The 23,601-nt window shown below is 40.3% G+C and overlaps 1 protein-coding gene across 2 annotated transcripts in view; it reads left to right on the top strand.

The window, feature by feature from the left end:
• Positions 1 to 23,601, top strand: part of ROCK2 (Rho associated coiled-coil containing protein kinase 2) — a 94,072-nt gene that overhangs the window by 58,078 nt on the left and 12,393 nt on the right. For both annotated transcript variants that reach the window (XM_063125165.1, XM_063125166.1), the window contains exons 10-29: positions 282 to 369; positions 2,295 to 2,383; positions 3,499 to 3,547; positions 4,353 to 4,488; positions 4,640 to 4,731; positions 4,915 to 5,161; positions 5,429 to 5,535; positions 6,860 to 7,019; positions 9,803 to 9,963; positions 10,958 to 11,142; positions 12,922 to 12,991; positions 13,502 to 13,605; positions 16,052 to 16,238; positions 17,414 to 17,507; positions 17,601 to 17,695; positions 18,389 to 18,568; positions 19,098 to 19,266; positions 19,602 to 19,778; positions 22,375 to 22,445; positions 23,442 to 23,530. In XM_063125165.1, coding sequence (XP_062981235.1) covers positions 282 to 369; positions 2,295 to 2,383; positions 3,499 to 3,547; positions 4,353 to 4,488; positions 4,640 to 4,731; positions 4,915 to 5,161; positions 5,429 to 5,535; positions 6,860 to 7,019; positions 9,803 to 9,963; positions 10,958 to 11,142; positions 12,922 to 12,991; positions 13,502 to 13,605; positions 16,052 to 16,238; positions 17,414 to 17,507; positions 17,601 to 17,695; positions 18,389 to 18,568; positions 19,098 to 19,266; positions 19,602 to 19,778; positions 22,375 to 22,445; positions 23,442 to 23,530 — 2,550 coding nt within the window. The remainder of the gene's footprint in view (positions 1 to 281; positions 370 to 2,294; positions 2,384 to 3,498; positions 3,548 to 4,352; positions 4,489 to 4,639; positions 4,732 to 4,914; positions 5,162 to 5,428; positions 5,536 to 6,859; positions 7,020 to 9,802; positions 9,964 to 10,957; positions 11,143 to 12,921; positions 12,992 to 13,501; positions 13,606 to 16,051; positions 16,239 to 17,413; positions 17,508 to 17,600; positions 17,696 to 18,388; positions 18,569 to 19,097; positions 19,267 to 19,601; positions 19,779 to 22,374; positions 22,446 to 23,441; positions 23,531 to 23,601) is intronic.

Here is a 23,601-nt window from a genome sequence, read left to right as displayed (position 1 = left end):
TACGTGTTAATATATTACCCCACATGAATAAATGCAACTTGCATAGGTAGTTTTAAAGTTCTGGAAATTTGTATGGGTTTGAGAAAAACTCCCAATCTCTTCCTCCTTTAACTAAAAGGTCTTTGGGTCAATTAAAATGAAAAGGAGGAGAACTAGTACTGAATAAAAGTGCCTTCATTCTGAGAGTAGTCTGGTGGGGATTAAGCCCTGAAAGAATTGATTAAAATGAGTTGATTGGCATAGTTGCTGGAGTTTTTAAAAACCTGAGTTGTTTTCAACAGGTTGCTAAGTGACTTTTCTGAGCTCTGTAGGGAAGTTGAACCCTGCAAGAACAATGGGGCAAGGAAAAATGAACCAAGGAAAAACGAGGCAAGTACTCTCTTTTTTAATAAGTGCTAAACACATGTAAAGTATTTGTGATGCATGATAAATACTTGCACTGTAGACTTATGGGTTAGCTTTTCAATAGGTAGCATTAATTGCACAACTCTGGAACTACTGGTGAGTAGTCCCATTTTAATGAAAGTAGCTGTTGGGCATAAATATAGCTTATGTTTTAGTTCTTTGAAGAACTTAAAGCAACACTGTTAAATCTGGCATTACCAAGAGTGTGAGGCTACATATACGATTAGAAAATAGGGTTAGGAAGACTTGTTAGGAAGAAAGAAAAGAAGCTGCAGCATTGATCTGATTTTTTTTTAATCTGTTTTTACAGGAGACCGAAGAGGTAAGCACATTATTTTAAACTGTCAATGAAATTATTTCTTCCCTTTCAGTATGCAGTGATCTTCCAAAAATATGTTCCAGTAGGGATTTTTAAAACTAGAATTAATTGCTAAAATATTTTAAACAAACAGTACCCAGTAGTTGGTTATACATGAGAATAATTGCATTTTGTACATTGGTGGTGATGTACTTGAGGGCGTCCACTTGATAAGAAATATTTACCTAATTCTTGTGAGTTTCCAGTTTATTTTCATGTATTCACATTTTAAAGTCCATTTGTTTGTAGACTTAAGATACCAGAAAAGATTTATATAATATTTAGCAAATTTTAAGCAGTGTATTTGTTCATTTTTTTTCAATAAGTGCAGAACTTGAAATATAGAGGAAGATCATATTCTGTGAAATATAGTGATATCATTGGAACTTTCAACATTTACCTATGGCCCCAATACACCCATTAAAGTTTTCATAATTTGCTAAAGGAGCTTTACATCTAGAATTTGTAACTTCTCATATTGTAATTTTTTAGGGGAATTAATATATTTGGAAAACTTTGCAACTTTTAAAAAAGTTGGATTTTGAAATATGCAATGTTAACATTAATTTTAAAATCATTTTCTCTGGTGCTTCAGGATTATGCAAATAAGGATTTTTTAAATTATGGTTATTTTCCCATTCCTGTGCACTTTCACCTGTTGGATAGGTGTAGCTTTGCCTTGTCAGTTTCCTTGTATCATTCAGCTGTCAAAGGGAACACCAAAGTAAGAGAAGTAGGTGCACCATAAAGGGTGGGAGGGAAATATCTCCCACTTGGCGATGTAATCCTCTTGCTTTTAATTCCTGAACTGACACTTGTCAGTGTCCTTCTCTCATTTAATACTTCCCCAAGTCTCCAGCAAGTCCAAATAGGGGAGATGTTAGCTCCCTACCCTCTTTTTTGTGGCTCCTTTTCAGAGCAGTTAACGCTCCCTTTGACAGCTGAAGCATACAAGGAAATAAACAAGGCAAGTCTACACATAATGGACAGGCAGAAGTGCACAGCTGTGCACTTGTGAAGGAACGGGGGATTTTTTTTAAAAGGCTCCATTTATATACTCCTGAAGGCCCAGAAAGAAAAACACAGGTGGCAAACAAGTGACAGTCCCTCCAAAGTGCTGTTTGGGCTTAGGGGGAAGGGAAGTCACTAGCAAAGGAGGTTGGAGATTACAGAGAGTGGCACGGGCTCTTGCCAATCTGCTCTGTAGCCCATCCCAGTAGCCCACGATAAAATAGCTCTCCTGGGTCCGGATGATACAACAACCCACCATGGTTAAGAACAACCCTACAACAAGCCACCCTATGGAGAATGCACCAGGTTCGGATGAAAAGATAAGGCAGGCTTCCCATGATGGGTTGTCTTGTGTGAACCCCAGTCAGTGTCTTACAAAAAGATACTTTCAGCTGTAGCTATAACAAGTAGAGAAATGATATTTAGTCAAATGATTGGTGGTAATCATTTATGTGAGCTAACGTTCCACATTGCAGTCATTTGATAAACATTTTTAAAAAACATGTTTTTCTTCTGTCAGTTTGCACAATTTCAGGAAAAAGTAAGCAAATTAGAAGATCAGCTTCGTAATGAAGTACAAGCCAAAGATGAGCTCGAGCAAAAATGCAGGTAGAATTTTAGTTCCCCTGTGCATGGAGAAGCTCTTTGAGAAATGTGTAATCGAACACCATCTGAAGAATAAGAGCCGTAATACCAAGACATAGTCTATAATCTGACACATTTAATTTATATTGCTGCCATTTGATTTCTAGTATTTCTTGGGCTCAGTTCACTTGGTGATTGAAGGACTTTCATTGGGCTCAATGGAGTCCCAGTTTTGCCCACCTTGGCCTTCACTCAGGTAGTACAACTGGCTGAGGTAAATGTGAAGCCTTTGTCAGCCTTCGATATCTTCATCCAGCCACCCCTCTTTTCCCTGCCAACCACCCCAATTCTTTCAATTTAACAAAAAAACATTAATAGAACATTAATTGTCCCAAGACTACTTTTTTCCACTTTCTGGTTTTCTTTTCTTTTCTTCTTTTTTTCTATTTTAACAACTTCCATTTGCATTTATATGTTTCTGGTCTAATGACTAGATGCAAATATATTAGAAATAGGTGTCTTGCTGCCTGGCCTTGCTCAGCGTTTGCATACTGCTATGTTACGTAACTTACAGATATAATGTGAAATTTCAGAGACATTTGGAGAATGTTCGGTTCTGTTTGTGTTGTATGTAACTAGGGATGTCACAGGTGTCCATTTGGGTCTGGGAATCCAGTGGGTAGCCCCCTGCCCGGATCCCCAGACCTGGCTCACTGAGTGCTAGTCAACGTCTGCGCGGTCCGTGAACATCTGCAACCGCCCACTTCTCCCTGCAAGTCTCCATTTTCCATAAAACATGGAGTCCTGAAAGTGCACAGATCTGATCTTGTGCACAATGGCGGCTGTAATGGCCATTTCCGCAAGACTAGAGACATAAAAGGGTCCCTTTACTCCTCTAATCTGGGGGCTTATGCAGCCCAGCTCGCACAGGCGAATGGCAGTGATGAGGCCATGAATGCCTGCCACTCCGGACTCAGGTGAGTCCGTCCAGCCCTGTATCTATGTAACTTAGTATCTGCTAGTAAACTCGTAGGGAATGTTATTCCTATATAGGTTGAAAAACAGAGATTTTGAATTTACCCTGTTTTGCATAAATATTCTGTGCCTTTCCCCTAATGTTTGTTTTAATGCTTCCCCAGAACCATTAATAATCGCCTAGAGAAGATAATAAAGGAACTGGACGAGGAGGTAAAGTAGTGTCCTCTATTTTTCATTATTTGTGTATTCCATAGTTTTTAATCAATCCTTTTAGTTTACGAGACAACGAGAGTATACCCCAGAGGCACTACTGGAACTGCAGCATAGCAGTGCCAAGAGCTGCCTTAATAATAGTAAACTAAAAATGGAGTTTACAGCATAATGGTGAGAGAAATGTAAGCTGTTTTAGATGTTCTTATCTGCTCAGGTGTATAAGTGATTGAATATAAATTCAGTGGTATACTCCTTCATGTTTTGTTATTGGTTTCAGTGTGATAAAAATTATATTCTAAATGTGGACACTGGGCCAAATGGTATAGTACAATTTGTACTCTATTTGGCCTAGACTTCTGAAACATTCCATAGGGGTTGGATCCAGAGAATAAGGTTTTCCTGGTCCCTTCTCCACACTTATTGCCCCGTGAACCCCCCTAAAAGCGGTCAGGGCCCTCTAGGATGGCATGGGGGGGGGGGGCGCAGTGGTGGAGAGAATTTTCTGGGAAAGGCTGCCCTGCTTGCAAAAAAGCACATTTGGATCCGAACCATAGATTTTTAATAAATAGAATTCTGTGACTGCTTTGTTATTTGGAAAATTTGTGGCTGTCTGCAATTTTGCATGGACACATCTGTGAAGCATTATATAGTCTATTTACTGTAGCCAAATGAGAAACATTTTAGTTAATTTAGTGTGTTATTTAAAAGGCTCCTTGTTGTAACGTTATTAAAATGCCCTTATGCTTCAGCCATCTTCTTTAAAAAAGAAATATGCCTTCTGTTTTTCAATACATATTTCTAGGCAACCTCAAGAAAAAATCTAGAATCTGCCTACAGGCAGTTGGAAAGGGAGAAAGCTCTTCTCCAACATAAGAATGCAGAATACCAAAGGAAAGCGGAACATGAGGCAGATAAAAAACGCAATCTGGAAAATGATGGTATGTGGACAAAGAAGCATTGCCTTATTGGGGGTGGAAGGTGGGAAGAGGATGACCAAAATTGTTTTCTTATTACTTGGAATTTGTAAAAGGATACTGTGAATATGTGTGGTGGAATTATTATTTGTTGCTGTTGTTTCTGTTTTATTAGTTAACAGTTTGAAGGATCAGCTTGAAGATTTGAAAAAAAGGAACCAGAACTCTCAAATATCAAATGAAAAAATCATTCAGCTACAAAGACAGGCAAGCTATATTTCTGTTTGCAAGTTCGACTGAAAGTCTGTGGGATAAGTTTGAGTCTTCATAGTATTAAAGAAAAGCAGGGGTTGGTAATATGCTTTGCTGCAGAGATGACATCTTGGACACATTTTAATGCCTTTTGGTTGATAGGTAACTCTCTGAAATTTTTTTTTCGTGGCCCAATAGCTGGATGAAGCTAATGCTTTACTGCGCACAGAGTCTGATACAGCAGCCAGGTTGAGAAAGAACCAGACGGAAAGTACAAAGCAGATTCAGCAGCTGGAAGCTAATAACAGAGACCTGCAAGATAAAAACTGTGCGCTGGAGAATACGAAGCTCAGGCTTGAGAAGGACTTCCTCAATCTGCAGTCAGCTCTAGAATCTGAAAGAAGAGATCGGACTCATGGGTCGGAGATTATCAGTGATCTACAGGGTATGGAAACCACTGTGCTGAAAACTGGCTTGAATATTGGAAATAGGCAGTGTTGCAGGACTGCCCTGATTTGAATTGGGATTTATATGCTTTACTAAGATGCCTACATTTAAATGGTCAAGACGTGGTGGCTGATATTCTTGCTAATTATTCCATGACCTTCAAAATATGTGGGAAAGAGATTTAAATCAGAGTTCATAAAATGATATTTTAATGCCAAGTGTAGCCAACACTTTTCCTGGTTGATCTTTTCGAACGTTTCCTTAGGCCGGATATCTAGTCTGGAAGAAGAAGTAAAGAATGGGAAGACTGCATTAGCTAAAATGGAGACAGAGAAAAGACAATTACAGGACAGGTTCACAGATTTGGAAAAGGTAAACATCAGTGGAAATAAAATACCATGTATTACTTTAATGTAGCCAATATAGTATTTGTAGCATAGGGGTCTTTAGAAACCCTTGAAAGGGATAACATCATATAAGTTTGTAGAAATACAATTATTGAATTAGGGTGATGGCTTTCTCTTCATATATTTTGCCCCGTTTCCTCTGTAATCTGTTTGCTTGTGACCTCTGCACAGCTTTAAGCCTGAAGGAGTGGCTATGACATATGGTTCTGTAGCTGAATGATGAGAATGCTTGTGGAGGAATAGTAGGCCATGCCAGAATCCAAAAAGAAAGAAAAGCATTTCCCTGTATGCTCATATCTGTAATCAAATTTATTCCTCTCCAGAGTTGTCTTCTAGTCTATACTCCCTTCTAAATGCCTCAATGATGAAGAGGATACTTCATTTATATTAAACCCAGTATTTTTGTGTCCCACAACCTGGCAAGGCCATCTCTTTGCAGCGTCTGTGTTGTCTCTTCCTTTCCCCACCCCCCCACCCCCGCCCCTCAGAAATAAGTTTTGATGTCCAGACAATAGAAGAGGGATATAAAGTTCTTAACTGGAAAACTCTAATAGGAACAGAAAATGAGAGTTAATAGGAGCTATTGATAAAGGCAGCTCTGATAAATTGGATGGAAACTGAGAAAGTGGGAGGGTATTATTATTATTATTTATTTATTTATTTATTTATATAGCACCATCAATGTACATGGTGCTGTACAGAGTAAAACAGTAAATAGCAAGACCCTGCCGCATAGGCTTACATTCTAATAAAATCATAATAAAACAATAAGGAGGGGAAGAGAATGCAAACAGGCACAGGGTAGGGTAAACAGGCACTGGGTAGGGGAAAACTAACAGTATAAAGTCAGAACAAAATCAAGTTTTAAAAGCTTTAGGAAAAAGAAAAGTTTTTAGCTGAGCATATGGCATATGGGTATGGGCATATGGAGTGTCACGTGCAAAGGGTTTTGAGATTGTAGTATTTCCCAGTGCTGATATTGCCCAGGTATCAAGAATACTAGCCCGCCTTTGCATCTTGGAGGATTTTCTTTGTGCTGTGACACAGGCTTCAGTTGAAGTTCGTGATGGCAGGCAGATGTATGACAGTTCTTATAAGCATCCCATTTCCAAATTAGTATATTAAATGTATGTCATAATTAGTCCGTTGTTAGACAAAGACCAAACTAGAAATCTGAGTCCATTGTTTAATTCTGATACTGGCCAGGTATTTCAATTAAACTACATATTATTAGGAGCATTAGTGGGATTATGTTAAAGAAATTACATTATTGTGGTTACCCTTAACAGGAGAAGAGCAATATGGAAATAGATATGACTTACAAGCTCAAAGTCATGCAGCAGAACCTGGAGCAAGAAGAAGTTGAACATAAGGCAACAAAAGCCCGGCTAGCAGACAAAAATAAAATCTATAAATCCATTGAGGAAGCCAAATCTGAAGCCATGAAAGGTAAGCATTTAATGGCACGCACTCATAATTTCATTTATTTATTATGTTCATATTTATTTATTATGTTCATCATCACAGCAGTACTTTAGCCTCACAATAATGCTGTGAGGTACATTAGGGCATCGAGGTAATTATTTGACTAATTATCTAGCCAGCTTCATATCTGAGTGGAGATTGGAACTAAGGGCAGTATCCAACAATGACATTCTGCAGATTCAAATAACACTAGCAGAGCTGCCCTGAACCTCTGTAGGGCAAGCAGTCACACATAGCAATGCACAATGGGTGCAAGCAGTTGTGTAACTGGATACACAAGTAGAATGTTCAGCTGGTTGCACAACATGTGCAGAGGTGTTGCACAACCGACTGCACAAATGGAATGTGCAACCTGTTGCACAATAAGTGCAAAGCAGGCGCACAACATTTTGCACAACAAGAGCAAGCAGTTGCGTGATCAGTTGCATAATGGGAATGTCACACTAGAGGCATTCAAGAGGCAGCTGGACAACCATCTGTCAGGTATGCTTTAGGGTGGATTCTTGCACCCTAAAGTACCCAGCTAGCTGGGGGAAAGGTAACTGCGATTGGGGAAGGTAATGGCAAACCGCCCCGCTACAAAGTCTGCCAAGAAAACGTCAGCAAAAGCAGGCGTCCCTCTAGGAGTCAGCAATGACTCAAGGGCTTGCACGAGAGGTTCCTTTCCTTTTTCTGCATTTATTTTTATTTATTTATTTATTTATTACATTTTTATACCGCCCAATAGCCGAAGCTCTCTGGGCAGTTCACAAAAATTAAAACCACAATAAAACAACCAACAGGTTAAAAGCACAATTACAAAATACAGTATAAAAAGCACAACTAGGATAAAACCACGCAGCAAAGTTGATATAAGATTAAAATACAGAGTTAAAACAGTAAAATTTAAATTTAAGTTAAAATTAAGTGTTAAAATACTGAGTGAATAAAAAGGTCTTCAGCTGGCGACGAAAACAGTACAGTGTAGGCGCCAGGCGGACCTCTCTGGGGAGCTCATTCCACAACCGGGGTGCCCCAGCAGAGAAAGCCCCCCTCCTAGTAGCCACCTGCCTCACTTCCTTTGGCAGGGGCTCACGGAGAAGGGCCCCTGTAGATGATCTTAAGGTCCGGGTAGGTACATATGGGAGGAGGCGTTCCTTCAGATAACCTGGCCCCAAACCGTTTAGGGCTTTAAATGTCAATACCAGCACTTTGAATTGGGCCCGGACCTGGACTGGCAGCCAATGAAGCTGGAAAAGGACTGGCATAATGTGATCTCTGCATTGAGTGGGGGTGGGGGCGGGGTTTGGACTCGATGGCCTTATAGGCCCCTTTGAACTCTACTATTCTGTGATGGGAATGTACAACGCATTGTGCAAGAGTTATGCAAAACTGCTTCTGCGACCAGGCTTGCCCAAATGTAACTTTATTATTACATTTATGTCCCACCATTTTTCCTCCAAGGAATCCGTATTCCTCCTCCTCTCCATTTTATCCTCACAACAGCAACCCTGTGAGGTAGGCTGGGCTGAGAGTCTGTGATGGCCCAAAGTCACCCAGTGAGCTTCCATGGCTGAGTGGGATCTCCTGATTCCCAGTCCAGCACTCTAGCCACTTCACCATGCTGGTTCCCCAGTGGATTCTTCTTTTGCACATAGTTTCCACTTCTGCAACATCATTTGTGCTAACAGAAGGACTGAGTTGCACTTCCGCTGCTGAATACTGCAGAGTTGGGTATTGTTTCCCACATCTGAGTCACACTCTCTAGCCATTATGTAACAATGGCTAATTTTAATTTAAAACTTTGTTAATGCAAATTAGTTGTGCAAAACTGGTATAAACTATGCCTGTTTAGCTTCAGTGCTCAGCATCTAGATTTGGGTCAGGAGTGGCCAGACTTAGGTAAGGCTTGGACCCACTAGTAGTTATTATGCTTCTGTATGGTAAAAGTTCTAGAGATCTTGGAGTACAATCCAATATGCCCATACCTGGGAGTACGTCCTATTGAACTCAATAGGGCTTGCGAGTCTTACAAATTGCCTAATGCTATCTTTCAATCCGCCTTACCTTTTGTCAAAAAAGAAAATGAGTGAAGACAGTATTTGAAGTGTTTTCAACAGAATTGTGATCTATTGTGTCAAAGACAGTTTCAAGGTTGACAGAATAATATATTACTTAATAAAGTATAATACATTAAATCACTTGAGTGAAAGGTAACTTTTTTTTGCATGTAATTCTTCACTCAGAATAAACTTCATGGACTGTTAGCTAACGTTTGACCTTGCACTGAAGCTTCTAGAAGTTTCGGGATCTGCCTAGTTGAATACAATGGATATATAAAAATTGGAGGCACCCATGCATCAAAAAGTCAAACTCACTTTCACACAATATTAAGAAGTGTAGGCAGTAAATGAAACCTGTCTTGGAGTAGAAAGCTGACAGTGAGTTTGAAGCTGAGGAGGCTTGCTTACATAACATGCCTTAAATAATTGTTCCCTTCAAGCTGACTGGGCAATATCTAAAAGCATTTCATAAATTGGATTTTCGAAGACTTTCTGTCCAATTTGGGAGGATTCCAGTTATGCAGGTCCTTCATTAATAGCTGCATCTTCAGTTTAAACCATGTATGACATCACTTTCCTTCCTAGAGGTACTTCATATTTGGTGGTGGGCCTGAATGCATTCACGGAAGTGCCAAGATTCTTTTTTTAAAATGATAAACCTTAATTGTGCTTATATTAAATGGCTGGCTTTTTTCCTCTTCACAGAAATGGAAAAGAAACTTTCAGAGGAGAGAGTTTCAAAGCAAAAAGTAGAAAACTGCTTGTTGGAAGTTGAAAAACGTTGTTCTATGTTGGACTGTGATCTAAAGCAATCACAGCAGAAAATAAATGAGCTGCTTAAGCAGAAAGATAAACTAAATGAGGATGTAAGTATGAATAGGAAACTTGCGCCTGGTTACATCTAGTTAGGGCAAGGATGGGAAGCCTGCAGCTTGCAAGCCTTATCCGGCCCACAGAGGCTATCAGGCTTGTGGAGCCTCCTTGGATTCCTCCAAGGGCAGGGCTTGGACTAGAGGAATCCCCGCTGTTATCTCCTGCATGACGCTGCCATCCCTTGTTATCTCCCCCGTGCTGCTGCTGTGTTGTTGCACGAAGCCGGAGATCCGCACTGTGTCTTCCCCATCGGGGAGGAGACAGCATGGGCAAAGCTTCCCTGGCCTAAGATGGCAGCTGGAACCTCCACTTCAGTCTGGGCAGCTTCACCCATAGGGTGCCTTCACACATTAATGAGGGTGTGGCATGAGGAAAGCATCCCTGGCCTTAGGTGGCTGGAACGCCAACCATGCACTGGATGAAGTAAGAAATCTGGCCACGCCCCCCTGATGACATCTGACCTGCAAAGAGGAATTCTATCCTATAGTGAGTTATAAGTAACAAGTTCTAGGCAATCATTTCAAAGATTCACATGAAATAAAGGACTTCCCTTGATAAAGGGCCCATTCAGAAGACACCTTAAACCATGGCTTTAACCATGGTGAATAAGGCTTATTGCTTTATTCACCATGGTTAAAGCCATGGCTTAAGGTGTCTTCTGAACACAGCCTTGCTGTTTTAACCACCGCGGTTAAAACCATGGTTTAAGGCGTCTTCTGAACGGGGCCAAAGAGATGTTCTCAAAAATGTGTCAGGAACTACAAAATCTTAGTGCGGTTGTTTGGCGTTGTATTATTTTATGGGTGGTTTTTTTGATCCCTGTTGTGGTTGATAAAACGTTCTCCCCACTTCCCCTCCAAATAAATACCCTTAGAGTACTTGCCATTCTTAGTAAAAACATTTGTTAAACTGAGCTTGGTATTCTTTGTTCTTTCAATGTCTGCTTGTAAAATGTTTATGTACCAAATGAATTAATTTATTTTATAGGTTGAAAACTTGACATTGAAAATAGAACAGGAAACACAAAAGCGCAGCCTCACACAAAACGACCTCAAGATGCAAACACAGCATGTTAATGCATTGAAAATGACAGAGAAGCAACTAAAACAGGAGAATAACCATCTTATTGAAATCAAGCTAAGTTTGGAAAAGCAAAACAATGAACTCCGCAAGTAAGTCGGTTCAGCAACAGGTTGTTTTTATCTTCCATTGCAGCTTATATTGGCTCGCGAATTATATATGCTGTGCTAAATTAGACAGTGTGGTGTCACATAAGGAACAATAGATTTCACAACAGAGTATTGTTTCTTGATTCTAAACAAAGGACAGATAAAAAATTTGGTGGCATAGTAAGGTAGTTATTTTGTTGTACTTTGAATCATTCCCAAAATTTGAGGAACAACAGAACATGCATTAAAATCCGGTTCTTCACCATTTCATTTCTGGTCCAGTTTGAATGTAGTTGTGTCAGCTAGTGTTGGGACCTCACCATGTGCAAGTGGTTTTCAGCAGCTATCACGATGTTTTGGGTGCACATGAATTAGGCTTTTTTTTTCCTAGTAAATTGCTTATAAAGAAGAGCTGTGCCATATTTTGTCCTTTTTGGTTGTCCGTAGTCTCCTAGCTGACACTATATGAAAAAAAATGGCAGATTGGGGAGTAGATCGTCTATAACCTACTCATTTATTAAAGTAGAGTTTATTGAAACAACTGCATTTTAAAATTACGTACGTATTAGGAGTGTACTTTGAATTTGGTTCAATTCCAAACTGAATCAGACTGATTTGGACAGATTCAAGAGATGTCCAAATCAAAGTGGGGCTCCTCTGTAGCAGATCAAATCCAAATCTTGAATACCCCTGAAGATTCAGAGATACATACACTGTGTCTCCCAAAATTGATCCCCTCAAGCTCTCCACGTAAGGAAAACACGAGGAAGGGTGTGGATAGGAAGAGGAGATGTGTAGTTCTGTGACTGACAGCCCTAGCTTTTAATCACAGTCAGTGGTTTTACTAGAGCTCTCAAAATCACAGTGAAAATGCTGGATGTTCAACTCCTTCTGACTCTGCCAGTGTATGTTCCACATCCATCATCCACTCCTGTCCTATTGCACTTTTCTGTGGACTTGGTGCTAATTGAATAGAAAACAAAAAAAGTCTTGCACAGTTTTTCATTCATCGTAACACACTAGACCTTGTGCCTAATCTTCTGAAATTTGTTAGGTTCCGTGCTTAGTGATACTTCTGTGAAAAATGCCATTTTCATACAAATTACCCAAAATCCATGGAGGAGGGGAAGTGGAAGTGAATAATTTACCCCATTCCCAAATTTGAACACTTTGGTTTCACAAAAGCTGCTGCATCTATTCTTCTGAAACTTTGCATACACCTTAAATAGGGCCACATCTATGCTGCATGGGTGGTTTTTTTATAACAATTGCCCACAAAAAATATAGCTGTACAAGCACATCCCTTTTTTGGGGAAACCTCCATTCTAAAAGTTGCTCTTGCAAAAGGCTTCCTGCATCTATCTATCTGAAACTTGGCAGACCAGATACCCCTAAAAGAGACAAAGATCCCTGCAAATTTCATCCAGTTCTGGGAAGAAAAAGGGTTACCTGTATTTCCAGTTAAAGTCTAAATTTAGAGGCATGTAGCACAAAAACCCTGTAGCTGTTTGGCTGAAATTGGGCAGGTATAGTTCCCTCATAAGCAACTACTATGCCTGAAGATTTCACTTAGTTCTGACACATGTTATAGCCATTTATTGATTTCTAATGTTAGTCAACGGGAGGCATGAAGATTTGGATTTCTGAATTGTAATTTGGATCTGAGTCAAAGCTGGTGCCTCTGAACTAGTCTGAGCCAAATTGGGCTGTTTTTCCGAATTAGGGTCCGAACTGAATCTTGTGGTCTGTGCACCCTCATAATACATATTATTCTCCTAACAGGGAACGACAAGATGCTGATGGACAGATGAAAGAACTTCAAGATCAACTTGAAGCAGAGCAGTATTTTTCAGTATGTATTGCACTGGCATCTTTATTATTCTGTTCCTGAAGGGGTAGATATCACTTTCCCCATGAGAATTGGCAGATGTATAGTCTTGTGTGTAGTTCTCCAATATTTTAACATAGCTCTACTACTTCCTGCAGTTTTAAATATGCTTCATAATAAGAGCATTAACACAACATGACTTCTGTGGAGTCAAAGTGAATGGTCCCATCTTTGAACTCTGAGTGATTAGGAAAGGCTAATTATGTCAGATATTTACTAACTAGAATATTGTATGTTGGTTAATTTTAAAGCTCTAGTTGACCAGGGTATTTACTTCCATTCTTGATAATACCAGAAACAGATCACTATATGTGTTCAGTTTGAATGCTTGTCAGTGGTTAATGCGATACCAGAAACAAAAAGCTTCCACTTGAACAAAAGTGAAGTCCTTTCTAATGGGACTTTGTTCTGTTCAAGTTAACTGCCCCAATGCTGCAATATGTACCTCAATTTTCCTTTGTTTTTTAAATTCAGACGCTGTATAAAACACAAGTTCGGGAACTTAAAGAAGAATGTGAAGAAAAAACCAAACTTTGTAAAGAAATGCAACAAAAGATACAAGAGTTGCAAGATGAGAGGTAAGAATCTGGCAGTTTGATTCTCAGTCATACATAACAGAATGTTTATATCTGAAATTCAGAAACGAAAGGGAATATTTTGTTCAACCACATAATAATAATGATGATGATGATGATGATAATAATAATCTATTTATTACCTACCTCTCCCTCTGGATCGAGGCAAGGTACAACACAAATGCAAAACACCATAAAATACATATAATTAATTAAAACATATAAAACTAATATTAAAAAGCAGCACATTATTAAAAGGCATCTTAAAATTCAACTGGATAGGATGGCGCCTTGTGGTACACCATACAACAGCTCCTTTGAGGAGCAGCTGTCCCCAAGCATCACCATCTGGAACCTGCCCGAGAGATAGGACCTGAACCACTGAAGCACAGTACCCCCGATTCCCAATCCCCTCCGGCGTTCCAGAAGGATACCATGGTCAATGGTATCGAAAGCCGTTGAGAGGTCCAGAAGCACCAACAGGGACACTCTCTCTCTCTGTCAATACTCAGGCGTAGATCGTCCACTAAGGCAACCATAGCAGCCTCAACTCCATATCCTGCTCAGAAGCCAGTTTGAAATGGGTCTAGAAAATCTGTATCATCCAAAATTGCTTGGAGTTGGAAGGCAACTGCCCTCTCGATCACCTTGCCCAAAAATGGAAGGTCTGTAGTTATTAAGGTCCAGGGAGGGCTTTTTTAGAAGCGGCTGTACTACTGCTTCTTTTAAACATGTTGGGAGACTCCCCTCCCTGAGAGATGCATTAATAATATGTTGTAGATGTAATCTAACTGCATCTCCTCCCTGGTTGACCAGCCAAGAAGGACAGGGATTGAGAGGGCAAGTTGTCCTCACTCGTCCAAGCAGCTTGTCCATGTCCTTGGTACTCACCAACTGAAACTGATACAGTGTAATCCTACTCGCGGAGTTGCTGGACACTCCATTGTCAGCTTCTGGTGTAATGCCGGCATCAAAGTCAGATCTTATCCTAGAGATTTTATCTGTGAAATGATCATTAAAGGCATCACAGCAAACTACCAAAGGCTCTAAAATCAGGTTCAGGGGGGAAGGTGACTGAGTTAGAACCCCTAACCACCCTGAAAAGTTCTGCTGGACGCGAATTCGCAGACGCAATGTGTGCAGAGAAAAAAGCTTTCTTTGCTGCATGTATTGCCACCCCATAGGAACGAAGATGTTCTCTATGTCGTATCTTGTTGGGTATAAGTCATGTTTTCCACCATCGGCACTCCAGTCATCGTCCTTCCCGCTTCATCTCCCTGAGATCTTCTCTATACCAGGGTGCCCGGTTAGAAGCGGGTCAGAGAGTACTTTTGGGGGCAATCGTGTCGGTAGCCCTAGTTTGATCTTGATTCCACCTATTAACCAGGGATTCTACAGGATCATCAACGATACCAGCCATAGAACCCTCAAAGGCTTTCTGGAATCCAAAAGGATCCATCAGCCTTAGAGGGCGGACCATCTTAATAGGTCCGCCAACCCTGCAGGGGCGGATAGTAGCCATGATACTAACCCTGACCAGAAAATGATCTGCCCATGACAACGCAGAGGTGTTTATCACCTCCGCCCACAGATCCTGCTGTTCGGAACTGAAAGCAGCATCGAGGATGTGACCTGCTGAATGTGTGGGTCCAGAGACCAATTGGGATAGGCCCACGTTTGTCATGGATGCCATGAACTCCTGAGTTGCACCTGACAAACTGGTCTCGAATGGGATGTTGAAGTCGCCCAGGAACAAAAGCCCGGACAACTACAACACCAACTCCGAGACCAGTTCCGTGAGCTCAGCCAGGGAGCCTGATAGGCAGTGGGGTTGCCGGTACACTAACAGAATCCCTAGTCTATCCCTGGCCTTCAGACTCAGGTACACACACTTGATGTGATTCAATTCCCGGACAGGAAGTCTGGTCAGATTAAGATTGTCTTTGTAAACCACAGCTACCAGGTCAGCCTCCTCATCTGTGAGGAGATCATAGGTGATATTTGTTCTATTTTTCACTGACCTGGCATTGCATAGGAGCAAGGAGAGGTTCTCTGGGTGGCCTGGTTCGTTCTCCAAGTTCCCCGGGGTAGCAGGGTGACCAGAAGGTAAGATGGGTGTTAAATATCTATCTCTCCTTCCCGTATAATGGCACGTCACCCTGCTATCGCCATATCTCCCTCTGCCCTGTACAACACATATTGCCGCTCTCTTTCCTTTGCACATTATGCTCAACTGGGCTCCCAGCTGCCCTTGAACCTCTCAGAGGGGCACAGTGGAGGTGGCACTCTGGACAAGCCGCTGTCATCCTCCTTCCAGGCACCTTCCCCCACATTTCCTGGCAGCCCCGCCTTAAGTAGCTGCTCTTGCTGGCGGGCGTGGACAGAAACAGTTCAGACTCAGGTGCAGAGTCCACTGATGCAGTTGGACTGATTTCCCTTTGCCTTGCAGGGATTCCTTGGCAGCACAACTTGAAATTACATTAACCAAAGCAGATTCTGAACAATTGGCTCGTTCTATCGCTGAGGAACAATACTCAGATTTGGAAAAAGAGAAGATCATGAAAGAGTTGGAAATTAAAGAAATGATGGCTAGGCACAAGCAGGAACTTTCTGAAAAAGATGCCACAATAGGATCGGTAAGTAATTTATATCAAACTTACATTGCACATTAGTTGAGTCTCCAAAATTTCTTTAAGTACACAGTTTTTTAGCATTTAGTCCCTGCAGTCTGAAACAGTATTGAGCTGTTTTCCATAGTGAAAAAAAGAAAAGTTAAATGCTCAGAGAAAATGTTTCACAGGGTTCAGTGTTGATATATTTTCACACTTGGCTGGGGTGGGGGGCAATGCAGTTACAGAAATTGTTCAATCCTTTTGGGAAGTAAATCAATTCAGTCAGTACACTGAATACTACCGTATTTCTTCGATTCTAAGATGCTATCAATTGTAAGACGCACACTAATTTCAGTACCACCAACAGAAAAAAAGCTTTGATTCTAAGAAATAATAAAAGCACCTGCGATTCTAAGACGCACCCCGTTTTTAGAGATGTTTATATGGGGGGAAAAGGTGTGTCTTAGAATCAAAGAAATACGGTAAATACACTGTTTACATGAGTATTTCAGCATTGGAGTTGTGTGTTTTTTAGAGGTACATTATTTGGCTATTAAAAAAAAAATCAGCATTAGAAGTATTACGTAACAGACTCCTTGGTTTCTTTATCTAAGGAGTCCTGATTGCTGCAATACAGTGAGCCGCAATTTCCAATGTTGCACCTTGTTACACAAGCATATGTTCCACTGGTCATAGTGCTTTACTTCTGTTACAGAATCGTAGCCAGAGTGTATAGAAATCAAAATGTTGTGCATCCAGTTATTTTAAATAAAAAAGATTTAGGAGATTCTAGTTTAATACTCTCTTTTTTCTGGCTGATGTATGTGGACCACGATTTTTCTGCTGCAAATGAGATTGAGACCTGGATATAGCCTGTGAATTTACTCTTTCTTCACTTCTTCTTAGTCTTGCTCATAAACCTTAGTCCTTGTCTGTTGCTAACTTTCCCTGAAACCTGTCAACCTTTTTTCCTGCAGTATTAAACTGCCTTTGTTACATTCCTCCCCCTCCCCTTTAAAATTCTGTCCTTAACCTTGGCACTCTCATTTTTGTCTGCTTCCCACACAACTTCTTCCATATATTATTTTAGTGACAACACCCACCCACCTCACTCCTGTCTCAGCTCCTACTTGAGCAGGTGGCTGGCTTGTTTTTTAAGCCCATGAGTAACACGTTCCTCCTTTAATTTTATATTTTAGCTGGAAGAAGCAAATAGGACACTAACTAGTGATGTAGCTAATCTTGCAAATGAAAAAGAAGAGCTGAATAATAAACTTAAAGAAGTTCAAGAAAGTGAGTGTTCCTTTTTAAAATGTGACTTTTATTAGATCAGCTGTTTATTTTTCAATATTTACTTTACCAGTAATACTTTCAATCATTTCACAGGAATTGTCCATCTTAATGAGGAAGAAGCTGATATGGATCAACTTAAGACTCAGTATGAGAAGCAGTTGGCTTATGAAAGAACTATGAAGACACAGGTAAAGTAAAAAAGAGAAATGTGATTAGGAGGAGAATTGGTTATCATGGATATTGGGAGGGGAAGATATAGTGGCATTTCCTGGTGATGCACTGTAAATGTCCACAACTTTAGACTTCAATATAATACCATGAAACCTGAATAGTGACTTACAAAGCATCCTCAGTGTTGTCACTTTTCAAACAACAGTTTTAAGAGAAACATTGTCATTGTTCGACCCAGGCTCCTATAGCCAGTGGCCAACTTTATCGGATGTACAAAGTGAACAACAGAGCTGCGCTGAAAACTACATAGCTATTCATTAAAGGATAAACACATGCTTTACATTAGGGTAGTGGATGATAAAATTTAAGAAATCTGTGCCCTTTATCACACACATGATTATAAAATTACACTTTGCTAATTAAACCCCTAACTGATTTTTATTGGGAAGTGTGTGTATGTTTGTTGTTTCTCCCCACTCTCAAAGTATTCAAAACTTCATGAGCAACTAAATTCCATTTGACTTTCCAGTCCGAACGTAGGGCATGCAAATCATTCTGCATTCACATACATTTTTAAATTCTTCTTTGACACATTTATATATTCAATTTTGATCAAGTAGAAAAACCTGGAAGAAATTGTCTTAATTATGGGTTGAAAAGTCTCTAACAGCAGTTGCTTCTTCTTGTATACTCCTCTACCTCACCCCTAGGCTGTGAACAAACTGGCTGAAGTAATGAACCGCAAGAATCCGATCCAAAGAGGGGCTGACACTGATGTGAGAAGGAAAGAAAAGGAGAACAGGAAATTGCACATGGAATTGAAATCTGAACGTGAAAAATTAACTTCAATGATGCTCAAGTATCAGAGGGAAATCAACGAGATGCAAGCTGTAAGAATCAGTATGGCGGTTTAGAAAATTGCTTCATAGCTTACTTGAAAGAGAAGTTACTTCCTAATAATGTTTCAGGTGTTCACAAACCTTGTAGGCCTTACGATATTCCAAATAGTTGAATCCGTCTTTTACTCCTAAAACCATTAGAGCAATGTTTTTCAGCTATGTTGGACTATAACTCCCACCATCCCAGCCATCATGCCCATCGCACATGGTTGCAGATGATGGGAGTTGTAATCCATGACATCTGGAAGGCGCCAGGTGAGGGGGCCTGCATTACGGTAATCCTCCTTCCCCCAAGTCTCCTGCTGTTCTCGTTGCTTGGATTTGTGCAACCCAACTGTGCTAAAATAGGCTGCTTCATAGATTGGTTTATTTTCCCCTTCCACCTTCTAGCGATTGCAAGTTTGAAGAATGTTCTTAGAGTAAGCGTGCGAAGGCAGTTCTGTAAGCAAAGAGTTTGAAAGTGGTAAATATTTAGGACTAAGATGAGGCTTAATTGTGCTTCTGAAATCTCCTTTTATAGCAAATAGCAGATGAGAGCCAGATACGAATCGAACTGCAGATGGCTCTCGACAGCAAAGACAGTGACATCGAGCAGCTTCGCTCACAGCTCCAATCAATACATATCGGTCTAGACAGCAGCAGTATATGCGGTGGTCCTGGGGAAGCAGATGCGGATGATGGCTTCCCTGGTAAGATTCGTCCTTCGCTAGCATACTTCTGTTTTGTTACAGAAACAGAAATGTTTAAACTGATTGCTCTAGTTTTGGAATTTACAGAAAGGAATGTAATCTCCTTATCTCTCCCTCCCCAATCTTTTAGCAGAATCTTTTAGCAGAAGCATTAATCTTTTAGCAGAAATCCATCTTTTAATATGTGAAGAAATAGAGTATAGTTCTTATTCATATTTTCTCTTAAAGCATCTGTTTTATTGTTCTATAACTGAAGAAGCAAATATTGTAATTTTGTAAAGTTACTTTTCATTCATTCTTTCTGGACTTTCCTTTCCTTTACGCTGGGTGTTCAGTTCGTATCACTCAGTCCCACACTTCGGAGTCTATGTCTTTTACCTACCAACGCTCTTCTACCTCTGTCAGTATTGCTACTAAGCCTTCCAGTTCTCATGTGTTTGCCAACTCTGATTCTGACTCAGAGGAAGAACCATTGACTTCTGAACAGGTCCCTTCAGAACCTGACAGTCCAGGTGACAATCTCTATAAACACTTAGTGATGGAATGCTGTTGCTTGAAGGTCATTCCTCTAATTTTTCATTACTAACATTGAAAGCTGCTGAAATCAAAGAGAAATTTGCTGCATGAGGAAAGGAGGGGGGGCTCTTGTTATCTAAAATAGTCACTGCTTGTAATTTTAATTTTAGACGTTGTGGCTGCTATATAAAGCAGGGGTGCACAAGCTGCAGTCACATGCGGCCCTTGGCTGCTTTCTGCAGCCCTTAAAGCTGTCAGGACCCCACCCACTTTCCTGCTGGTCAGCTGAGCTACAATGGAAAAATGCTGTTCCCTGGCTTCTAGCATCATTGTTTTCCACTGCTAGTAGTGCTAGAAAATCAGCAATCTCGGTTGTGATTGCTGGGGGATGGAAGAGGCTTTTACACACACACACACACACACACACACACACACACACGCACGCACAGTGGGCAGGGAAGCGATATGTGTGTGTTTGGGGAAGAGTGTGTGCAGATACTGGAAAAAGTTTGTCCACCTCTTATACAGAGTTAGATGTATCTTTTCCCTTCGTGTACCACCCTGAGTTGCTGATAATAAAGTTAAGTCTTCGATCCTTAATTGATTCAGCTGAACCATTCCCTAATTATTCAATGAGGGAATGTTTTAATTAGTAGTGGAGATTGAATGGCACACCTTGGAATTTATCAAATTGTACCTTATTTCACACTTCTAGTTTCCCCTAAACTGTCTACGCTATTGAAGTGTAGTTCAGTTAAAAGCAAAATGATGAATTCACTTAGCTCTAGAGAAAATGAAATGCCTCTCTGGGAAGAGCTGCTGATAGGGAAATACTTGTTACAGATTGTGTCCTGTGTCAGAGCCAGAAAGTCTGGCTGAGTTCTTTAGTGTTTAGTGTTGTGAAGAGCCTTTAGTGTGGTGGCTCCCTTTCTGTGGAATTTAGACAACATGATAACCCACCCTGCAGAAAACAACGTTCAGACAACATGATGACCCGTGGTGGGTGAACTTGTTGTGTGAACCCAGCCACTAAGTTGTACATTCAAAATGGCTCTTCAGCCAGTGAATGAAAATTACTCCTAATCTAGGGGACTGCCCCCACTTTAGAGATCAGCCCCTCGCCACACACACACATTTCATCATACTTTTGCTCTAATTTATCTCCTAGCTATGCAGATATGTGAGCTCACGTACAAATTTTCATTGACCAACTCTCCACACAGGATATTAAGTTGAGTGTTACTTACTGCCTTGTCACTGCTTCGGTTACTCAGGTAGCCTTTTTGCTCCTGTGGTGTGTGAGGGGAGCGCATGCCCTGATTACCTCTCATGCATCCCACATTGCTGAAACAAAGCAGAAAAGTGATCAACTTGAGTTCATGGAGCAACGCATTGCCTAAAATTGTGGGGGTATAGACACATTTGTGTTCGTTCCCTGTTGTTGTCACAACTGCCTAATACATCTGAAAGCTATGTTGTGAAACATTGAACCTTTAGTGGAAAAGTCTCTTCAGACAGACCGTTGCTTTTGTGGAATGAGAGGAGAATACAAGTAACATGCTGCTGGGAAATCAGATTTAAATATATTATAATGGCATTCACAGGTAGTATCCATCTGTGTCCCAGCACTAATGATGTTGCACTAATGAAAGCTGCCTCTCGCGCAACAGAACTAGTAGTTCTTTAGGCAGTAGGGAAAAGGAATTTTCTTACTTCTCTTTTCTCCATTGCCCTAGCAAGTGCTAGGTAAGTTGTGCAAGTATTGGGTAATGCTGCATCATTAACGCTGGTGCTGGGACAATTGGATGCTACTCGGTAGAATTTTGAATCAACAGCTGACCACGCTGAAGAATGAGGTTGTTGTTTTTTTAACGAAATGCTTGGGCTGGAATTGCTGTGCAGCAGTGAAAAGGAAATAAAAAAATAATCTCTATAATATATAAATACGTTTTTAACAAAACAGCCTTCAGTATAATTTTGGGTCCATTGAAGAGAGTAGAACTTGATTTTATCAGCTCTGTGATAGGGAAACGGACAATTACCAATTGTATTTTAACTATGGGGCTTTCCGTGATCGTAAGACCTAAATTAAGAGCTCAAAAGAGAGATGCTTTTTGGTTGCTACACTCTATAGAACTAAAAACCAGGAGACACAATTGTAGCTTTGAAGCTAAAGGGGAAGTCTGATTATACACTGAGAGCAGGAACCCCACAGTATATTTTGCAATAAAATTGCATTACTGCAGCCGTGTGTGTGTTTGTGTATGTTGTTCAATAAACAGCAAAACTTTGATGTGTGTGCTCTTTTAAAGTTTTTAGTTAAAAGGTGGCAACAAATGCTTTGTATGTTTGAGCTATGGGGCATAAAGCTTTTACTAATAGGAATGTGTGGTGGCGCTACTTTATGAGAAGAGCCTTGCTCATTTTGCCTTTAAATTTCAGCTATTTGTGATGCAATATTTGCTTATAGAAGGATCGAAGATGAACTTTGCTTTGGTAAAAAAAAGAGGTTTTCTTAACTTGATATGAGTTTAACAACTAGCATACCTAAACAATAATTGTTTAAATGTTTATTTGCTGTAATATTTTCAGAGTCAAGACTAGAGGGTTGGCTATCTTTGCCTGCCCGAAACAACACAAAGAAATTTGGATGGGTTAAAAAGGTAAGAAATGCAGTTTTTTAAGATTTTATGTCACTGGTGCTAAACTAAGCATAAAACGTCTCAGTTCGGTTTTTTATGCGTTGCTGCTTTTCTTGAAATTAACTGAGGGCCTTCTTGAGATTAACAACACAATTCAGGAAGGCCTCCTGCCAGCAGGCAGAGAAAGGCTGTTTTGGGTAGGAATCACATACAACAGTGAAAGTATCGCTGGCTGGCTGTTTTCCCATATCACCCTTCTCAGTGGGTAGTTTCCCCCAAAGAGCTGTCAGTAAGAGGAGCAGGGAAAATCAGAATTCTCAGCAGGGATCTATTCTAGAGGTTGGGTATTCTGTTTAAAGATACAAATTAAGGTTTGACTGTTTTGCAGGAGAGAGGAGTTATATTTGCATGTATTGACTAACGAGCAGCAAGAAATCCAATTGTAATCCCAAAAGTACAGAAGCACTTAATCCAAGGGGTAGATCCTTTTCTTTTTTTTAGAAGGGAGTGGGGGGGACAACTTCCTTTACAGCTTTTATTCATGCCATATAATAACTTGCTAATTTAGTTCTCATGCTGTTCTACCACTTGTTTCTTTTGATATATGACAGTTGCAACATACACTGTGACTTAATGGGCTGAATCCAATATTATGTGAATGGACTTCTGCTTGTATAATAGGAGTTTCCCTTTCGCTCCTGCAGCCTACTAAATCTGCTGTGGAGGGTCGTCCTCCATCCCTCTGGAGGCGTTTTGGGGCACCTGTGGGGGTCTGCCTGGGGAAGGGGAAAATGGATTCGCCAGGGAAGGATCCAATACATTTACTGAGATACCTTTTAAGAAAACCACTTTAACTAGTAGCCAAAGCTACTTATTCAAAGACCATTTTATGTAAGTGCATTTTGTGATGCGGCCGTTACCTTCTAAAATATTGTCATGCCAGTGAGATGACTTGTACGAGCCAAAATGAAAATGTGTGACTTGTGCTTATACTTGTATCTTTTTTTCAAAAAATAGTATGTCGTAGTAAGCAGCAAGAAGATACTGTTCTACCACAATGAGCAAGATAAAGAACTATCAAATCCTTACATGGTGTTAGACATTGAGTAAGTATTGTTATGTGCCTTTTATTCATTCTGTTAATATACATTTTAGATTAACAGATTCAAGGACTCGG

Source organism: Elgaria multicarinata, chromosome 4, assembly GCF_023053635.1.
Source record: "Elgaria multicarinata webbii isolate HBS135686 ecotype San Diego chromosome 4, rElgMul1.1.pri, whole genome shotgun sequence".
Classification (NCBI taxonomy): Eukaryota; Metazoa; Chordata; class Lepidosauria; order Squamata; family Anguidae; genus Elgaria; species Elgaria multicarinata.
The sequence above is the reverse complement of the archived record's forward strand: the minus strand, read 5'-3'. Positions and strand labels throughout refer to the sequence as shown.